Source organism: Callionymus lyra, chromosome 10 (assembly GCF_982586985.1).
Source record: "Callionymus lyra chromosome 10, fCalLyr1.hap1.1, whole genome shotgun sequence".
Classification (NCBI taxonomy): domain Eukaryota; kingdom Metazoa; phylum Chordata; class Actinopteri; order Syngnathiformes; family Callionymidae; genus Callionymus; species Callionymus lyra.
Genome location: NC_141827.1, coordinates 13,982,264 through 14,003,266, shown reverse-complemented (window position 1 = coordinate 14,003,266; position 21,003 = coordinate 13,982,264). Strand labels below are relative to the sequence as shown.

General features: G+C 37.7%; 2 protein-coding genes across 4 annotated transcripts; both read left to right on the top strand.

Annotated features, from left to right (window-relative positions):
• Positions 1–2,092: 2,092 nt before the first annotated feature.
• On the top strand, positions 2,093–13,776 carry LOC148070460 (la-related protein 4-like). Of its 3 annotated transcripts, none has more exons than XM_087801275.1 (15): positions 2,093–2,416; positions 3,877–4,009; positions 4,088–4,334; positions 4,438–4,574; positions 6,280–6,383; positions 6,470–6,580; positions 7,243–7,296; positions 7,989–8,201; positions 8,309–8,406; positions 9,126–9,311; positions 9,384–9,426; positions 9,538–9,699; positions 9,773–9,900; positions 10,996–11,164; positions 12,116–13,776. In XM_087801275.1, the coding sequence occupies exons 1-15, from the start codon at positions 2,414–2,416 to the stop codon at positions 12,482–12,484; spliced, it is 2,157 nt and encodes a 718-aa protein (XP_087657401.1). In that variant the 5' UTR covers positions 2,093–2,413; the 3' UTR covers positions 12,485–13,776. The 3 variants fall into 3 exon arrangements, with proteins under 3 accessions (XP_087657401.1, XP_087657399.1, XP_087657400.1); XM_087801273.1 differs by having other exon boundaries at positions 9,535–9,699; XM_087801274.1 differs by lacking the exon at positions 2,093–2,416 and adding an exon at positions 3,473–3,602 and having other exon boundaries at positions 9,535–9,699.
• Positions 13,777–14,797: 1,021 nt separating this feature from the next.
• Positions 14,798–19,304, top strand: LOC148070459 (translocon-associated protein subunit alpha-like). Its single transcript, XM_087801432.1, has 9 exons — positions 14,798–14,939; positions 15,638–15,762; positions 15,830–15,920; positions 15,993–16,120; positions 16,212–16,346; positions 16,699–16,775; positions 17,374–17,452; positions 17,551–17,644; positions 18,863–19,304. Exons 1-9 carry the CDS (start codon positions 14,870–14,872, stop codon positions 18,934–18,936), a joined length of 873 nt encoding a protein of 290 aa, XP_087657558.1. The 5' UTR covers positions 14,798–14,869; the 3' UTR covers positions 18,937–19,304.
• The last annotated feature ends 1,699 nt before the right edge of the window (positions 19,305–21,003 follow it).

The following is a 21,003-nucleotide window of genomic DNA, read 5'->3' as shown; positions in this document are numbered from 1 at the left end:
CTTTCAGCTTCACAGAAGACAGGTGTGATTTGAGGAGCAGGAGACACGAGAGAATGAATCGTGTCAAACAACACATTGGGGTTTTTCATATTTGCTGCTAAGTTTTCTGATGTAATCAGATCTGGCAGTTTCCACCATCTCATTGTATGAAGACATTAGATCCCTGAGGTGAAGTCTGTGCACCTGAAGTTTAGTGGACTTACAGAGACGCTCAGTCTTTCGACAAAGTCTCTTGAGACTCAGGAGATTTTCATAATTTCATTTATAAATAACCTTTACTTACTTACTTACTTACTAACTATTCAGGGATTTAAAAAATCAATACATTCACGGGGCCCAGTGAAGATTGTGATAGTACAGCATAACAGACAAAAAGTAATATTAAAGCAGCTCTATGCGATTTGAAGTCGAGCGACGCCAGTGGACTAAAGTGGTAGTGTTTAGCCCGACGGAAGACCACATTTCCCATGAGCACTCGCTAAACGTTCGAAAGTTACCATGTCCCGGTTTGCAGCAGTTGGACAAATTTTCTGTTACCAGACTTCGATTGGCTGAATGAAGGATAGATACTGATGAGGTAATGAATCAGATTGTGGATAATGAAATAGGATGTGCATTATGACGGCTATGTAAATAATTTTAACTTTGTTTTTGTAACATAAAGTTTCCCCCCCCCCTCTCCCCCCACCACAACCGGCGTGATATGTAGCATGTTCACACCATCCACAAGAACTTTTACAGTGAAAATAAAAATCACACAAAAAACCTCAAGTCACAGTATATGAGTCATTCAACTAGTTTGAAGTTGATGTGTCATCACAAGTTATTTTAGTACAAAAATATTAAGGTACCCAAAACTACCCAGAGCTGCTTTAATAAGAAATAGAAAAAGAAGAACAAGATCAGACTAATAGAAGCTGTGAATCATTAATAATAATAATAATAATAATAATAAATGCAAACGATGTACACAAAACACCTCAAGTCACGGTATAGGAGTCATTCAACTAGTTTGAAATTTATGTGTCATCACAAGTTATTTTAGTACAAAAAATATTAAGGAACTCATAACTACCCAGAGGTGCTTTAATAAAAAATAGAAAAAGAAGAACAAATCAAGAACAAGATCAGACTAATAGAAGCTGTGAATCATTAATAATAATAATAATAATAAATGCAAATGATGTAGGTCGAAATCCAACAAACAAAACAACTTGTAAATAATTGTACTATTAGAGATGACCAGAAACTGTTTCCTTCAACTAAGAAAAATCTCTAAACTTGGGAAAATGTTGTCGGAACATGATCTGGAGCTTGTAATCCATGCGTTTGTGTCTTCTCGCCTGGACTATTGCAACAGTTTATTTTCATGTCTTAACAAGAAGGAGCTGTCTCGCCTGCAGTTGATACAAAACTCTGCAGCGAGAATTCTGACCCGCTCTAGTAGAAGAACTCACATTTCTCCGATCCTTAAAACTCTTCACTGGCTTCCAGTTTCTTTCAGGATCAACTTTAAAATTCTGGTTCTTACTTTCAGATCTATTCATGGTCAGACTCCTCCTTACATCACTGATCTGATCCAGCCTTACACCCCAGCTCGGGCTCTGAGGTCTGTGGATCAGAATCTACTGATGGTTCCACGCACACGGTTCAGGACCAGAGGAGAGAAATCCTTCCAGGTTGTTGCTCCTAAGCTTTGGAACGATCTTCCTTTCTCTTTGCGCTTGATGGATCTACTGACTCCTTCAAGAAACATCTTAAGAAGTTTTTATTTGTTCAGGCTTTTCCTTTTTCTGGAAGTCCTGTTGTGTTATCAGTTTTATCTTGATCTTTAAAGTATATACTTTATTGAGTATTGTTTTGATTGTTTAAGCGCTTTGTGACCCTGGTCTGGAAAAGCGCTATACAAATACAAATTACTTACTTACTAACTTACTATTGTTGGGGCCCCTAACTACTTGTAATGGACGGCAACAAGGTCAATGAACTGGACACGGACACTTGTGTCACCTCCCAGCGGTCACGGTGTCTGTGAGGCAGGGGGAGGGCGCAGTGGAGGCGGGGAGCCGGCAGGGAGGAGGACGGTCGTTGGGTCGCGCACAGAGGACGCAGCTGTCACATGCAGCCACAGTTGCCCCCGAAACCGAACACGGCCTGGCGTCTAAAAAAAAGAAGTCCGTAAAATGGAAGTTATTTTTTAAAATCCATCGCCATATCACAAACTTATTCCGCTCTTTGGGATTGTTAAACAGCTCCTGTAGGCCGTTGAATATAAGTGACGAGGAGGCATTTTATGACGGAACGTTTACTATTAATAAAGGAATATTTGTAGGCGACGATACAAAGCGGGGGTTTTAGTTTCGTTGACGCCCGAGGAGACAACGCTGGAGGCGGACACTGAAGCAGCAGCAGCATGGTGAGTACCGGCCTGAGCTACGGCGAGCTAACAAGCTAACAACCTGTTTGCGTCCTTGCTCGAGTTATTTCTCGTAACGTGATCTAAAAAACAACACGTCTTAAGTTTCCTGGTTCTTGTGGCTCGGAGTTGATGTTGGAAATAACTGGGAAAAATCGTCGGTTGTATCGAATAACGAGTTATAAAAAGTCACCTAGTAAACAGTGAGTTAGCAAAAGGACGAGCTATATAAGGTTTCACGTGGTTTCACATATGGTTGCGCTGTCGGCGCGATTTAACTTCTATTCACATCCTCGCATCATCTTTTTTTTATTCATTCCAAACAAAACGTGTTCAAGTATTGAGTTTAATTCAAAATAATAATAATTTTATATACAGTATATCTCGGCGAATACACGTGACCGCTGGTAGCTTAGCTGTTACGCAACTTAGCGGCGATCACTAGCTCGCTGATAAAACCCTTATCTAAGGTAAGATGGTGAACTGATGATCGAGTTTATACAAGTCGGGGAAAATCGAGTATTTGTACAAGCTGTGTCCATTTAAAAGTCGGTGAGTACAGTATGCAAAAAGTGGCGTCGCTGTACCGGCGCCATGTGCTTTTATTCTGAAACGCAAACTTTATTAAATGGAGGCTCTTCATCGCTTGAATTGACAAAATTCGTTTTTGTTTTTCGATTTTAACTGAATTACTCGAGTGATTAAATTACAGAAGCCCCTCAGTAGGCGGAACTCGGCGATAAAGTAACAAACAAAACACCGATGGTGTGTTTGAGGAAATTCGTAGTGAAGTGTTTGGTGAGGGTTTTTAAAAGTAAAATAAAATGAATAAATCCAAATTAAGATGTGTTTTTATTGATGTCAATACCTCATACTGGTATCAACAAAAAACAGAGACCTATGTTGAAGACGTATGACAGGAAAGAAAACAAAGGAACAGAGCTGCTGAAAAGTTAAGATCATAGGAGCTACTAGAATTCTATACTATGAGGCCACCACTTTGAAGCCATTGGTGTGTGTTGCAAAAGGGTTTTCCTAAGCTATAGACCAATGGTGTTTAAAGGGGCCTTTGGCATGGTGAGTTTGGGAACCCCCGCTGTAGGGAACAGTTTCTCAAGTCATCTTCCACATTGGGCCTGAATGACAAGTTCTGCACTTCCGTTGGTTTCTGCCGACAACAGAAATGGTGAGGTCTTTTGTGTGATTTTTACATTATTATTATTGGACTAACTTTTAACAATTTAATTGAATATACTGTTAAGTAACAGTGTGGTCTATTTACATGTATTTTAGAGAGTATTTTGGATTACTTTCATTCTTAAACAGTCAGAGATCCTTTATTTGCATGCGTGTTTCAGTACACACTGAAAAGAACAAGAGGACTTTATGTCAATAGAAAAACTGTGCTTTTCAAAACCACCTGGAATACATTTTTGTTTGTTTGTATGTTTTGCGGTCAGGTCACTACTAAAGGAGCAGGTCTGAATCCAAATGCCAAAGTGTGGCAAGAGGTTCCAGCCGACCAGATAGAAATTCCTCAGGTGTCAGAAGACTGGCAGGAAACGTACCAGGATTCTTCTACGATGACTGGAGGTGTGGTCATCTTTTTTTTTTTAACTCTGATATATTTCATTCTCCTTGTCGTTTATTCACTTTTGCTCTTCATTTAAGGTTACTTGGAGGATCTTTCTTCCGGGGGAAAGGAGTGTGACATTGACTACACCGACGTCCCCGTCGACTTCACATTTATACCTCCGGAGGGAGTCATCGACGCTGCCGACGCGGCTGGTGTTGGCTATTTAGTGTTTGACTCCCAATGCAGTTCAGCTGGTGAAGATGGTAGTTCAACAGACGAACCACTGTCTGAGGAAAGTCTTAAAGAGTCTTTAAAGAAGCAGCTCGAGTTCTTCTTTTCAAGGTAAGAAGAACTTGCCCTCTGCATCTGAAGCTGATGAAGGTTAATGCAGGATGTAAACGTTGTATTTTTGTGTTCCAACACTTTTGTTCCTGCTTGTTTACAGGGAAAACTTGTCTAAAGACCTCTACCTAATATCCCAGATGGACAGTGACCAATTTATTCCTATTTGGACACTTGCCTGCATGGAGGACATCAAAGCGCTCACCACAGACATAAGCCTCATTCTGGATGTATTAAAAGGTACAAGAGCTGGTTAATTTCTGTAGTAATGCGTACTAAGAATGTATCTAAATATAATTTTTTATTCATAGTAGCTTTCAATCACACTGTAATCTTGGAGTTACGATGATGCAGCTTTTAGGTTTTTGTCCAGACAAAATGATGTCAGCTGTATGGGTACAAGTTCTGTGAAAACTCTGCTCTTTGTGGCCTAACTGAGTCCAGCTTTTTACAAGATTTTAAAATGATTGTTTCCTCTGTTCAACAAAACGATAATTTAAAAAAACTTCCCACGTAAAAGTGCACTACCGCCACTTACTGGTGTGGAGTGTGGATGAGACTCTAATTTCTTTAATTTAGCTTATAGGTATATAGGTAGGCCACTATAAATTATGGAAATTTTAAATTAAGAGTATACTATCTTTACTAATATTGTCCTCTAAATTGATATATCTTTTAAATCTAAATTATCTATTTATCTTTAACTTACGTATCGTTGAGTCTTTATTTGTATTCCCCTCTTGGCAGATCAAAGTGCTTTTCATGGTAAAACTCATAAAAGGAGCTATGAATAAACACAATGCTGTCATGTAAAAACCTCACAAAGAAACCAACCTTACATCACCACACTTGGATTGACACCTATATGATGTAAAATGAATATTTTTTTACTTGCAAATGCAATGCATATTATGTCTAAAGTATATTTCATATAATATGAGGTTACTGCTGTATGAAAATGTAAAGCGAAGTTTAAAAATGCATATCTGATTCTGAGTTCTATTGTAAAGAACTCAATGGTATTTTCCAAACTTTTAAAACTTCATTCCAAAATCGCCGTTCAGAAGCAAGAAATTCTGGCTTTCAAAATAAAAGCAGAGCATCAGTGCAACGTCTGCCTTTAAACCCTTTATTATCACCTTCTTACTCTGTACTGTTTAAAACCAATGTTGTAATTTTTATGAGATAATTTGCCATTTTTATTGACTATTTAAAACATTTCGTTTTAGATTGTCAACCAAAAATAAAATTTCAATTTTAATATTTGACATAGTAAAATGTAGACTTTTAGGGAAAGTGACGATTAATATTTTAGCTGCGACTCGTACATTGTCAAAGATGGCTGTTTTATAATCCTATAAATCAATAATTATCTCAAGTTACGATCAACAACGGCCATAGATCTCTTTATAAGAAGTAGACTATTAACCCAAAAATATCGTAACATGCATCAAGTACTTTTAAATGTGAGACCAAGAGTTTTTCACTGGGTTGTAAACCAGGAAGTTATTATTACTTCCACAGTATAAGCAACATTTTGCTGATAAAATTAATGGTTTTAAAAAATAGCCAAAATTAAATAATCGTAAAATTCATAAGTAAGAGGAATGGGTATATATTTTTTGTGTTAACAAGGCCTAGCAGCTGTTACATTCGTTTCTACTAATCCATCATAGCCTCAGATTGTGTTGCCGTGTCAGTTTTGCTGACCTGCGGAGCTTTTAATTAACCTACCTTTTGACTCCTTTAGAATCGAAATAGTCAACGTTGGCCGTGCGAGATGACTATGTAACAAGGTGTTGTCGTAGCTAATTGTGTTAATACACAAAGCAAACAGTCAGTTGGGCGGAGGCTTATCCACTGAGAACAAAGGTGTTTCTTAACCTGTTGTATGTCTGCCACACAATCCCCCTAATCCCTGATTACTGCTTTCTGTCTTCATTAGCATCTCCACTGGTCCAAGTGGACGAAACCGGAGAAAAAGTCCGTCCAAATCATAGTCGTTCAATAATCATCTTGAGAGAAGTGCCAGAAACGACACCAGTGGAGGTAAATGCACTCATGATTGATTAATTTGGACAAATATACTGTGCTCTTGTCTGGATATAAACAACATATGTCTGTTATTGTTACAGGAAGTGGAGAACCTTTTCAACAGTGACAAATGTCCAAAAGTGATAAGTGTGGAATTTGCCCACAACAGCAACTGGTACATAACATTTCAGTCGGACATGGATGCACTTCAGGTATGATCAAATCTTTTAAAACTTACAATATATACTGTACAGAATGTACAAATTACTCTAATACAGCATTTTCTTTATATAATGTATTTTAAAAAACAAATGTAATTCCTTAAAGAATAATCATAAAAACACAATGTAATGAAAACAACATTTGAAAAATATAGCCAAAGAAAATGAAGTAAATAACAGATCACAATAGATAGAGCACCATCTGCTTACAAAGATGCATCACTTTGTGCTTATTCAAGTGCAACCCTGGTGACATGCTTTAATTTTCTCTCTATTGAAAGCATTTCCAAAATGGAAAATCAAGCAAGTCTGGGCACAGAAAGTTGTATAGTTGTTAGAATATTATAATAATATATATATATATATATATTCTCATTTATTTTTTTTACTAATATGGTGTTTGCTATCTCGATATAAAAGATTATTTTGCACAATGTATTTATACCTCCCAATATTTTTGTCAGACATTTCAGGAGGAGGAGCACAGCTAGCTTAATGCTAATATGCTAACATGCTAATGTTCTATATTTGTCACTCAGCAATTGTGAGCAATTATATGGAGAATGTTTATCATTTTCCAGTTTTTAAGTAATGTCGCAACGGAATTGCTTAAACCGATCATATATATGATCCGATTCAACTTTGTGTTTCAGGCCTACAGATACCTGAGGGAGGAAGTGAAAACATTCCAGGACAAACCAATAATGGTGAGTTTAAGAATTTAATTTATGACTAAACATTCGATTTTATTTGGATCAATTCAATTTTTTTAAGTTCAGGCAACATATTGCACACACACAAATGGAGCTATAGGTACACTTGGATTTTTTTTCAGATGTGTCTCAGTTTAAATGTATGAGTCAAGACGACTAAGTTCCCGAAGGAGATCTCCAGAGGGATTAATAAAGTCAATCTAATCTAACTAAATATTTTTTTTATGGGATTGAACTCCCTGATGTTGTCATTTAAAAATGTTGTCATCTCAAGTGTAATTTAAAGGGCGGAAAACGTCACACCCGATGTTTATCTTGACACAATGTGATTCAATTACAATTGCAAGCTTGTCTGTGCCTTGATGTGGGTCCTGGATTTCTACTAAGACTCGCATCAGGGATGGTTATTTATTTTGAGGTCAGTGGGTTTTTTTTAACCAACCCACTGATGATCAGTATCCAGATTCACTGTTTCTGAGGATTCTTTCTCCACATCTTCCTCTGCGGCTCTTGAGCTGATAATCTTAACCTCTTGCTGCCTTCTTTTTAAATTTCTGTTTCTCCCCACCCTGCTCTCATCACTCCAGTGAGATTATTATAAGTTCTGAGGGGACTGTGAGGCAACAATAACCTGTTGATGCCACGGTCAAACATTTTTTCGTCACTTTATTCCTCTTCTCCTGCAGGCTCGTATCAAGGCCATAAACACGTTCTTCGGCAAGAGCAGCTTCCGCAGTGTGGAGTCCAGCGTATACAACCATCACACAACACCTCAGGCGCCGTATGGTTCCCCCGTCTACATGCAACAGGTCTACAGTCCTCAGCAGCAGTTCCCAGTGTACCCCGTCGTTTCTCCGTCCTGGAACCCTTCAGTTGTGCCGTATTTTGAAACGCCTCTGGTAAGGGAATAATTTCCGCCATTCTCGTTTATCCTACGTCTGTAGTTTCCTCGTTGGTCTGTCTTGCACCTGTGCTTGGTTAAGTGTCTTCCCCTCACCTTTTTTAGGCTCCTTTCCCAAACGGTGCATTCATGAGTGACTACAGCCCTCCAGAGAACTACAAGTCCAACTCTAGCTCTCTAAACCAGCCAGGCATCCGAAACCGGTATGTTCAATCAAATATGAAAAATATCTAAAAGTCTAAAAGATGTTCTCATTACCTCGACACTAGGGGTGTGTGAACTGCATGTAGGTTATTTTATACATGCTTAATTAAATGTATGACACAAAATAACTATAATTAAATTAAAATTGAAAGACGAAAACAACAATAATATGTTTTAAGTTATATATCTTTTTAAATATCGATACAACGCTGCTGAATTTCCATAAATTGTACTGTATTTCTACTTGGATTTAAGTGTATAAAAATGTTCTTACCCCCCTCACCCCCCCAACCTGACGCCATGGATTTACCAAAAGCAGTAGCTTAGTAGGTGACTCACACCAACAGCAGCCTTCTGTCTGGAATGTAACGAGGCTGTTCAATCCCCCTTTTCTTGTCTAATCTGGCATTTCTGTCCGTTGTGCTTAGACTTTGGTATTTTACTAAATGAGTATAACTACAAGTGTATTAAAGTTATGAGGAAGTGGTGTTTGTATAGGAGTGGTTTTGATTGCGACCAGTTAGAAAATGGATTCCTTGTCATAACGTTCACCCAAAAAGTTCCCTATCAGTTAGCTGTCAATCAAAATTGTGATCGGTGTTTAGATTATCCCCAAATGGGGGGAGGAAAAAAAAGGACGGTAATGTTCTTGTTGGATTGCCTTCAGTGTGTCTTTTCTTAGTGGATTAAATCTTTCACTTGGTTTCGTTCTGTCAAGGAACCACACTAACCTCCAGCCTGTCGACGGCTTGCTCTCTCCTCCCGTGTCTCCTGCATCGGAGTCTCTCGGTCCACATCAAACCCTCCTGACACATATGATGGGAGCCCATCTTCATCTTCCATACAGCCACAGAGACGCCTCGCCACAGATGGGTGAAGATCCCACTGGAGGTGCACGGTCAAGGTGGGATGTTTGTGCTTTGATGGCTGGATTGTTATTGTACTTTAAATGCTCACATACATGTTCATCATTAAGGAGAGGCAACCACAGAGGCGTCAGGAGAAGGAAAGATGACACAGTGAGTGGCTTAATTCTCACGACTATTCTGTTTAGTTTTTTAACTTCTAAATATTCCTCTATTGATGTAACCGTGATACTTGATGTCCTGTCTTCCCTTCATTGTCAGAAGTTTTCACCTGGTGCCGAGGTCAAAGCTTCACCTGCACCTAAGTTTGACCTGGCGGCCTCCAACTTCCCTCCTCTCCCGGGCTCGGTGGCGAGCGTGCAGGAGGAGACGACCCCTGATATGCGCCTGTCCGATGTCGTGAGGGGACTGAAGCCCAGCAACAAGGTAAGCATTGGCAGCCATGTTGAAGGTTCCTTGAAACGACTCGATGTCTGTAATTGTGTTTATGTTTATTTAGGTTGTCACTCCAGAACCTTGTGAGACCAAACACACCAGCGCCGTAGAAGAACCTCTCGGTGGGACGAGTTGCGCAACTCCTTCCACGCCAAGTATATTGACAGTGCCAGAAACGAGTCCAGTCAAAAGGTAATACTTTTTCAAAATAGTAAATGTTAATTATTCTTTGTGATCATCTTAATATATATATTTGTTTTAGTCTCATCTTTTCGGTGTTTCTGTGCTTTCACCTGTACACGGAATCATAGAGATTATAGAGATTGAGAAATTAGTATTTCTTAATAATATAACAGGTTAAGAAATAATAATGGTTATGTTTTTCATATCAGTAGGTACATTTCCTCATCGATAAGGCTCCTATGCCTCGTTTGAATTTGTAGGTTTAGATACCATTTGAAGACGTTTGTCTCTGCTAGTGATGGGTTGATAAACTAAATTTTAAAAGACCACCAGATGGCGCTATTTGCTGAATAATTTTTAGCTCTGAGATACTAATTTAATGAAACCTGGCATCATCAGGGCGACTTTTCAAACTGCATCATGTTGCAGCATCAGCAGCCTCATGAGGCCTTAACCCATGAATACTGCAAACAAATAATGAAATGAGTTTGTGTTCAGTATTTACAGTTGATGTGCGCTACTGTTTAACGTTTTTAAGGGACTTTTCTGGAGGAGAAGCTGCTGCTATTTGTTACTTTGGAAGAAATTTGCTTTTTATTTTAAGCTAATTTAATTTTAAGCGAATGTCGTTTTCACTTCTATCTTCAATCCTGTATATAAATTGATAATAACTCTGCAATCTGTAGGTTCCAAAATTCTTCCACGTTTTCATATCTTCACTATCGTTTTACCAAGTCTTTCTTTATTTTTTATGATCCTTTGAAGTATTCACTTGTGTGTAATTAATTTTCCGGGTCATGCTGTATTAGCGCCATCTGGTGCTTCTTCTTCTTTCTTTGTAGTTAATTGTCACAGTGTGTGCACAACACATCCGCACTTTCCTGCCCTTTGATTTTGTGAAGATGTAATTATATACCATGTGATACATTTTGTCAAAAACACAATGTTTTTATTCGTTTTTTTTTTGTTTTTTTTATAAACCAGAACGGTTTCAGAAAGACAAGCTGATACAAAATTAAAAGTTTTGATTTACAAATGTATAACATTTGAAATGTTTTTTACAAAAGTGCAGAGATTATAACGAGTGTTTCTATGTTCTCGTAGTGTTTCTCCACCTCTACTAAACGTGGAGAAGACCGACTCTCCTGATCCGGAAGAAAACCAGAACGTGCGAACTCAGACGATCGTAAAACCAGTCGCAGAAGAAGCTTCATCTCCCAGCAGCGAAACCGTTTCCACACCAGTCTCACCTCTTAATGCAGCGACAGACCAGGCAAGTCTTGATTCATTTGTGAAGCTTCGACAAAGGCTCAAGACGGGATTATTGTTGTTAAGTAAAATGAAAAGAGTCTTGAGGATTACAGTTGAAAACTTGATGATCATTATCTTACCAGAGATGCAATTTGTTCTTCAACAGGATCTTGTATTTTGTGGTGATTATAGGGGTGGCTCAAGTGTGTTTTAAACATATCTTGGACCTCTATTGTACTCATCAGTATGTGTCTGTTTGTACAAAACTCTCATAATTTGAAATATTTACATTAGAAAAGGTTCTTTACCATAACCACGCCCACGTTGCTGTGATTGGTCAAGCATCAATCCTGTAAGTCTACTCCTCCAAGGGTCTCATGGATATGGATAGAAGCAGTGCATTGTTTGCTGCTGCAGGAGGACTTAGGAGAAGACTATTGCTTAAAAATGGGCTCCGTTCTCGTAACCTCTCGTTCGCTGAGATTTCAGACGAGGGAGAACTTTATAAAGTAATAAGTTAAAAAAAACATAATCAAGAACATTTGAAACATGTGAGTGAGTCAGGATAGTTTCATCCATTCATTCAACTCATGTTTCATTCATTGGTTGCCCTTTAAACTTATTCTTTTCTAGTTTTATATAGTATATATTTTTCTTTCTTGCTTTTCCAAACTAAAACAGAACTGAACTTTTCATCCATTACATTAGTAACACATCATAGTTGATGGATCATTATTATTGTCCTCGACAGTGAGGAGCTGGTTCCAATGAGCGGAACAAGTTAACTCTACACTGTAGCAAAATTACCACGTTAAGGGACATAGACCGTTAACAAAATGATGTTGTGTGTGTTTAATGTGTTTGCATTAGATTCGTCTTTGGCTGCACATGCTGTTTCATCCAGTAAAATCATGCGGCTCAGGTTAAGCTATTAACAACTTGGGTTTTCTGTTGTCTTTTGTACTTTGATTAGACTCTAAGAAAGCTGAGCTACGCAGAAGTGTGCCAACGCCCAGCCAAAGATCCTCCTGCACCGATTCCTGCGGCCGCCGCTCCAGACCTCGCTGGTGTCCAGCCACTTCAAGAGGTCAAGGAAAACAAAGTCGAAGAGCCTCGGCTGAAGTCCAGGCATCCTGCAAATAAGACGGACAATCCTGGATACGGTCGACCACGCCAGCCGTTGCGCTCTTTCCAGGGAGCAAATGGATCTTACAGAAACGGAGGTCCAGGACAGAAGTGGGATCATGCTCGTGGAACGAACACGAGGAAACAGTTCTCACCACAGAGGGGCGCCAGACGCAGCGGGAAGGAACAGAATATCCCTCCACGATCACCCAAGTGACAAGATTATGAACAAATGTACATAAATATCATGTATATAAACAGAATTTATTTCACATGACAAAAATGTCAACAACAAAAAAAATTGCGCAATATAAAAAAAAGCACCAGATTGATTGAACAGGAAGTGTCATTTAGATTTTTGCTTTTAAGCAAACAATGGTTGGTCAGAGAAAACTTCTAAGAAGTAGTTTTGGGAAGTTTTTGGTGTTTTTGTTTTTTTTTCTTTTATTTATGAACATGTATCAGTGAGGATATTCAATTATGTGCTAAAGGTTGGATTGTTTTGATTTAGGTTTAGGGTCGGTTAAAGTTTTTGAAATGTTTCAATGGATATCGGATCTCGTGTATGAGCTTCACCGTGTTTTTTGGCTTCTGAATGTTGGAAAAATATTTTGTTTTTTTGTTGTCAACTTTCGATCGATGTTGTGAACTTGTTGGTCACAAGAATACGTAAACCTGCGTGAATCCAACAATGTTACAACACTGTTGTTGTAGATCTTCGCCTCGTTTTACTGCATTCATGGATTTGGAAATAACGGCAGTTATCATTTTTGCCTGCTTCCTAGTTTTCACGGTTTCCTACGTTGATACAGATGTGGAACTTCTGAGCACATCAGTGACGTGTGCTGGACTGCCCTGTGTGGTGGTGTCCTTCAAGTAATTGAACTAATTATGTGCTGAACTCTAAATTCTGTGTGATTTATTTGGAATTCCTCTGTCGTATTTATAAGCACGGACGGATAACGATGCTGTGCATGAGTTTCAGGCTTTCGTCCTAATATCTTGTTTTCATTTATCAAGGAAGAGTAGAGTTATGTAGAACGGAGGTTAAGGATTGCAGCTGTTGCGTGTTTGGGGTGTAATGCATTATTCCCTTGTTATGAGATTTAGTTGAATTTGTAGTATTATATTTTTCTTTGGAAACTGCTCATATGTTTTCTTTTTTATTTGTTAAGTGTGTACTTTAGGTTAAGGGAACCGTATTAGTGCCTTAATGGCATTTTAAATAAATATTGATAAAAGTAACAATGCTTTGTTTTTGTTTTTTATGCTGGTTAATTGTTTATTTTTTGGAATAATAATTAGAAACGCTATGATTGAAAACGGTACTTGAAAGCCACATGGTGGCTGTCCAAACGATGCTGGATGTGTCTGCTTGTTTTTGTTTGTGTGCAACTCGTGTCTCAGATCCTCTTCTAATTGTTCGAGATTTCAATCAGCCAGGATTGTCACATGGATGTTTAACTACTGATGCTTATGTGTGAGAAATAAAAGTTTATTTTCAAGCTCCTTGGTTGTATTTTTCAGTGTCAAAAGTAATGAAGAGGGTGTCAATCTCTGTCAAGACCACTGATGAGTAATAAATAATTGTAATTCCTGTCGTGGAACACTTTTCCTCTAGATGACCCGGAATAATATTGGTTATGTATGTGTTTACACACTTTTTAATGGTGTTAATGTAGGCAAACAGGCAGAGCACACATGCATATCCCAAATTATTTTGTATAAATAATAAAATTATATGTTGGCACATTTAGTAATGGTGAAAAAAGTAAAAACAAAAAAGAAAATCAAATATTACAAGTTCATGTAGGCCTAGATAAATGTAAAAAACGTCAAATGAAAGACATTAAAAACGAGACTACTCATAGTTACTGTTTATTAGCTTTGAGGTTTTCTGACCAATCATAAAAGAGAAGAGGGAGTGTTATTTTTTTTTTTGAAGCATTCCATTGGAGCATTGATGAACATTCATTAATTAGCCTGGCTACATATCTTTAATTTTACTTATAATTTAGTTATTTAATTTGCTTAACAACTGTTCACTGAACAACTTATTCAGATCTGTTAAAAAAAAAAGCTCGTCTCGTGAACTCTCGTTAATATTGAGCCACCTATATGTATCAAGCTCTCTGATTGGCTCCCCAAGGTGATCGTTTTTGATTGGTCTTTTTGACGCAAAACTCGTAGGATACGTGTTATTATATTTATTTATTTTTTATCATTTAATATCATGTCCATGTGACCAAAAAAGGTATTGAGGCAATGTTTCAGTATTAGTTGTATAGTTTAAAACTTCTACACTCGATCAAATAATCTGAACACAAATGAAAACAGTCACGTTTTTGCTAAACATTGAAGTTTAAATGTCTTTCGTTTTATTTTAGAATCAGTCAAATAAGTTCATTTCCAGGTTAAAAGCAGCACCTACACATAAATACATAAATACATGTCCACGGGGGGGGGGGGAACGTCACGTCACACAATATGTACACGTAGACACGTAAACGAACCGCCCTTTTCACGACTCCGCACGGCTTCCGTCCTCTCGCTCCTGAACGCTGATGTGTTACTAACGTCGAGACACAAGTCCTGATCAAAAATGTTTCACTTCAGCTCAAAACTCCTGCTGCTTTTTCTTCTGGCCTTTCCATGTGGCCTTATTTGTGTCGGTAAGTTTTCATTTTCCGTTCACTTTATTTCCACATTTATTAGACTTTTTCTAACCGTTGACGAAACATTGACGTGGCATGAATGTGTGCATATAAACTACTTCACTGTCGCTTTTATTGAATGAAACTGCGTTAAAACAATGGATTATAATATTAAACGTAGATCGTAAAATGTTCTTTATAAAATTAGAAATATTTAGCTGGGGTCAGAAAGTTTGCAAATCAATTTCTTATTTGCAAACTTTCTGTTAACTTGTGTTACGACTCTTTTTTTTTTAGCGCACCAGCAGATTCGACACGTCATCATAGATAATAGTTTTTCATTTGTTCTCCATGTTGTGCTGCGACTCAACATCACCGTACTTATCAACAACATATTTATCAACAACATACTTATCAACAACATACTTATCAACAACATATTCTTGTGCATTAAGCCGGCTTGCATATTTCTGACATTATCTATATAGCTTTTTTGTTTTATTAAATAAATAACAAAACCCCTACATAATATCTTGGATGTATCTATAGAACTTTAAAACAAATATTAATACAAATAATGTGACTTTTGCTTGAAATTATGTCGCACAAATTGACTTTTCGGCCTTTTTATTGCCTGAGAAAAATAATGGCTAATAACATGTGCCTATGCCAGAGTTGTGATGAGTGAACTTTGACCCTCAATGAAACTTCTGCAGGCCAGGTGTCGGCGGACCCCGACTCTGCTGAAGAATCCGAGTCCTATGCATCCGTAGAGGAGGACGACGACGACGAGGAGGAGGAGGAAGAGGTTCTTGTGGACGATGATCAAATGCAAGAGGCGGTATGTGTGTTTTTGAATGTCCAACAATCACAGACAGACCATAATAGTTTTCTTGTTTTCTCGTCAGGAAGCCGAAGACGATGACGCAGACGCTTCTGACAAAACGTTGAGTTCACATCCTGATGCGGACACCACCATCATCTTCACCACAGGAGAAGGTCTGAGATCTTTGATCCCATTATGGATTTTTAAAAATGGCAAAATCTAATGACATTTCTTTCCTCATTAAGAGTTTCCTGCCAATGAAATTGTGCGTTTCCTGGTTGGCTTCTCGAACAAGGGGAGTCAGGAGTTTACGGTTCAGTCTCTTGAGGCGTCTTTCAGGTATCCACAGGACTTCCAGTTCTACATCCAAAACGTGAGTCCGTTGACGCATAAAAATGACGACCCTAGAGGGAGGTTTGGTTGTTTGTTGTTATTATTTACACTTAAATGTTCTGTTTGTGTAGTTCACAGCTTTGACTCTGAACACCGTGGTTCAGCCTCAAGCGCAGGCCACCTTTGAGTACTCCTTCATCCCCGCTCAGCCCATGGCCGGCCGACCCTTCAGTCTGGTCATCCTGCTCAACTACCTGAGCTCAGAGGTTTGTGTTCCTTTAAAAACTACAATTTTAAACATGACATAGAAAATGATTGATTGATGAAAAGTATTTAGATAAAAAAATAAATAAAGTGTTCTAAAGTGTGTCTAAACTTCTTTAGGTAGCGAGAGTTGAATCCAGACATTCAACAACTGTTTAACGCCAAAGTAGAAGAGGGAATTATTTCTTTATTTAATATATCTTTTGTGGAAATTGTAGCTGTTTGTTGATAATGACAGCCAAGTAAGCTTTTGCCGATTTTCTCCTATTTGAGTTTGTTTTTTATTTTTATCATTAAACTTGAAAGTGATTTGATCTTTGTCACTAATTTTGCCTTCACGGTGTCTCAATCCAGGGCTCAGTGTTCCAGACTGCCATTTACAACCAGACTGTGACCATCACAGAGAAGGAAGAAGGGCTGGACGGGGAAACGTAAGCTTTTCAAATCATATCTGTGTCTTGTTTGTGGAGCCTCTATTTATTTGTTACAACTGTTTATATTAAAGTACTCCTGAGTTTCCCAAATAAATCCCCTGTTTCTCTTTATGTTAACACTAGAGGATGGTGCATTTTTTTGCTCCTAAGAATCTTTCAACTGACGGTTTGTTTGATGAATTTAATCAATTGACTGTTTACATAAACAAAGAACCGTGCTATGAGGCTTTCTTGTAATCACATGAACACTATTTACATACGTTAAACTAAACTCGACACAGACTGGAACTCGCAGTAAACATGACTTTAAATAAAAGAAGAATCCAGTGAGATTTATTTTATTTAATTAGTTGCCAAGTTGCCAATTTTGTTGGACCCCGGGGCTTAAGTGGCGGGCGTACACAGGTTCTTTGTTTTTCACAAGCAGAAACAATTAATTTGTGAAACTTCAATTGAGAATTTGTAGCAAATCAATCACATGTAAGCAAAACGAATAATTTTGGTATTTGTAGTTATTTCTTAGTGTTGCCAACCTCCACCATCAAGACCGCTTAAACGAACAAATAAAATATTCTTTATCCTTTTCTCTTTGCAGGATATTTTTGTACATTTTCCTCGCTGGGCTAGTGTCCCTGATGGTCTTCGCCCTGTACCAGATCCTGGAGACGAGGACGGTAGGTCTTCTTTCCATGACTTGTCATTTATTCACAGCTATTGTCGTCACACTGCAACTGTGCGAGGCTCGTCTTCTGACGTGTTGTGACTTTTGCAGAGGAGGAGGCTGGCGACCAAAGTGGAGCGAGGCACTGGTGGAGCAAATGATGTGGACATCAGCTGGATTCCTCAGGAGACTCTCAACGCCATGAGTAAGAAGGGGGTCCGTGGGGTCTAAGAGATAGGCTTCGGGAAATTGTTTTTCCAGCACACAGCAACGCAGACCATAGATTCATAAAAAACAAGAACAAAGTTCCATAAAAAGTGCAGGATGACACAATCTAAATCTAAAGATAAAGACCTAGACATAGATCAAAGAAAAAGGATATAACGATTAACATAGAATATCATCTTTTCACTCCACTCCTGCCCCAAAATTCAGAATTAAACAAGTTATAGCGCAAGGAATGAATGAGTCCCTGAGTCTATTAGTGTTGCATCTGGGGAGGAGGATTAGTGCTCCATCTGCTTCTCTGCTCACTGATGACAGTGTTCAGAGGATGACTGTCATCATCCATGATGGACAGTAGTTTGTTGAGATGATAACTAACTGTTAGATGAACAAACTGAAGCCAACAGCGAACAATAAAATACCCGAAATTATCTTTAATGAAGTCTAATTGAATCGATAAAAATAAAGCTGGTATCTAAATTCGTCTTCCACACTAATTAATTCTTATTATCAAAACATCTTTTTTTTTGTTGGCTTAATTCAAACACTAGGAAAGTGTCCCAGGATTAGAGATTCCTAACTTTCTGACTCGCGCTGTCTTTGGGTTTCTTAATGTTTTCAACAATTCTTGAATTTGACTTGCTTTTGATAATTACTTTACGATTGTTTCTCCTTTAAGTCACACTGAGAATTTTGTCTATTTAAAACATGCATTCCTAATATTAGGCTCCAGCCCCCCTGCTACACCCATACGGAATTAAGTGATAGAAAATGCATGAATGAATGAATCAACCTCTCAAAAACGTTGACAATTTAAAGTTTTTGACTTTCATTTGCAAGAATCATTAGGACTATTATATGCCCTTTTTAAAGAGTAATTGACTTTTCCGTGTTAGTTGTTCAATAATGATGTAATGTTACAATTTTTGCAAAAGATCAGTAAATTATGTGCATTATGTTTCCTTCAGTTATTCAAGAACTTCAGACACCAGATTATTACTTGGTGTAGAATGAGTTTTTATTTATATCATTACTTTGTAATATCGAGGAATGTTAAATTCTCTGAATTTCCAGACGATTAAATAATATTCGAATTTTGACAAGGTTTAACCTTGTATGTGAAAACACAAATGCAGCTATTATAACAGGGATTGTGGCTAATTTTTTTTATTCAACTTGTAAAAATCTTTGTTTACAGACAGGACGCCAAAATCATCGCCCAAAACATCTCCTAGGAAACGAGCCAAGCGTGCAGCGGGAGTGGACCAATAAAGCATCATGTTCAACATCATCATTATCATCATCAAAACATCCACGACTGGGTATTAAACCGGCAGCTCTGAGCAGAGCAACACCGACAGAACCGTAACAACCATTTTCAAAAGACAGTTTTGAGCCGTTTGTGTGTTTGTGTGTAATCGTCAGAGCTGTGCTATTAAAAACAATGCGGGAAAACAAATGGAATATTTGACAAGCAATAGAAACATTTTCACAAGTGCCTTATCTGATCTATGTTTCTGGTCGCCATTTGATCCTGCTGCGTCTCGAGGGACAGTAGCCATCACACTCTGATACACTACAGTCCTTTGTGACGTTCAAAAATAAAAGTGAAAGCCAAGATAATGTCTTTTTCAAACGCATATTTCTTCTTGTCGTTATTTTTAGAAACACAGAAGTAACCTCCAGACATTACATTTCCATCAGCACTAGAGAAATACATGAACCCAGTAGCCACATTTAGGGAGACTACAGGCACTGTGTATAAGAAGTACTCATTTGATGGCAGTATTGTCAGCATCAGACTTGTATTGCAAAGAAATTGATTAGTTACTTAAGTTCTTATTAATGATGGTACCGAGAAATAAAAAACGGATCAGACAGGCTTTAGTGGTGGAATGGTTTCCTTAAAATGGTTATGGTTTGTTAAGTTTAACTGTTACAAATGTAATTTCCTAAATAGTGCTGTTAAAATAAATTAATAGGAATTATATAATGATAAAATGTACCAAATTTCAAGTACTACACATATTTGCACCATCCAAATTTATCTTCAATATTTTTTAAACCAAATAAAGATCAGACAGATTGAAACACAGACAAAAATAAAATCACCCCCACTTTCAGGTATATAGATTATGTTTTATTATTATTTTTGATTTAGTTTATTAGAGGATACTTCAAACATAATATATAATAAACTCATTTAAAAACAGACTTTTGTGTTGTCTTGACTTGTATTTAAATTACTTTCACGATCTGATATCTTTGTAAAAAAATTAAAAAAAACATTCTCATTTTTACAATGTGATGTTTTCTTATTTTAAATATGTGAAAATATCATTAAAATGCATAATTCTATTTCAGATGCATATGAACATTTTCAAAGGGATTTTATTGTGAAAATATGTGATAGAATATCTTGAACGTCTCTTCAGTTTTATTAATGGAAATGTCTGGAATCCTTCACGAAAAATAATGACCAAATGTTTCTATTTCTTTTAAAGAGTTTCATGTCTTTACGTCATGTTTGCGACAGCTGGATAAGGCATTACCGTAATGAGGAAAGTATGCGCGCACGACAGATTTAGCGGACTCCGACCGGGTGATGGCTTGTCTGGGACCAAATAAACCGATTTCTTTGTGTGGAGTTCTCAAGATGTTCTGGAGATGGATGAATGCGGCTCTTGTTTTTTGCAGATCCTTGTCTTTACGTGCGCGTCTGCGCCAGCCTGCTGGTGGATGATTGTATCTACACTACAAAGTGTATATACAGTAGTTATGAGACATGGAGAATGAAACAAAAAGATGAAGGTAAACAAACAGCTGAAAGAAGAGAAGACATTTGTGTTTAAAGTAAGACAACGTTTTTGCAGAAATATTTTGCCCTAAAGTAACATTACATGGCAGGTTTATGAAACAAGAACAAGAACAAAGTGCAATAAAAATAAAGTGCAAGATGACACAATCTAAAGATAAAGAACAAAGAGAAGACAAAGGATACAAAGATTAACATGTAATATCATCTTTTCACTCCACTCCTGAAGGAAAATTAAGAACATAAAACACAGTGACACCTAGTGGACGTATAAAAATATATCATAGTATCAAAGGCATCATGGGGCTTCATCAACCCATCAATAGTTACATGTACACTATTTCATCTGCCGATGATTTTATTTTATGTCTATTTTCTGAAGAAAGAGTGATGTAATGTAGGAGCCACAGAGGCCGGGAACCGGATCTAGATTAGATCCATTTATTGGATCTTCAGAACACTTAAGTAGGAAGTAACCACTTCACCACTAGACCCAGAGCTATACAACGTGCGAGCCCAGATTC

Bases quoted from the DNA above. Each gene is read 5' to 3' on its own strand.
- LOC148070459 (XM_087801432.1), top strand. From the start codon at position 14,870: ATGTTTCACTTCAGCTCAAAACTCCTGCTGCTTTTTCTTCTGGCCTTT. The intron at 15,921-15,992 runs GTCTGAGATCTT...TTCCTCATTAAG, and splicing joins CATCTTCACCACAGGAGAAG to AGTTTCCTGCCAATGAAATT. The intron at 16,121-16,211 runs GTGAGTCCGTTG...CTGTTTGTGTAG, and splicing joins TCCAGTTCTACATCCAAAAC to TTCACAGCTTTGACTCTGAA.
- LOC148070460 (XM_087801273.1), top strand. The intron at 4,335-4,437 runs GTAAGAAGAACT...GCTTGTTTACAG, and splicing joins CTCGAGTTCTTCTTTTCAAG to GGAAAACTTGTCTAAAGACC. The intron at 11,165-12,115 runs GCAAGTCTTGAT...TACTTTGATTAG, and splicing joins TTAATGCAGCGACAGACCAG to ACTCTAAGAAAGCTGAGCTA.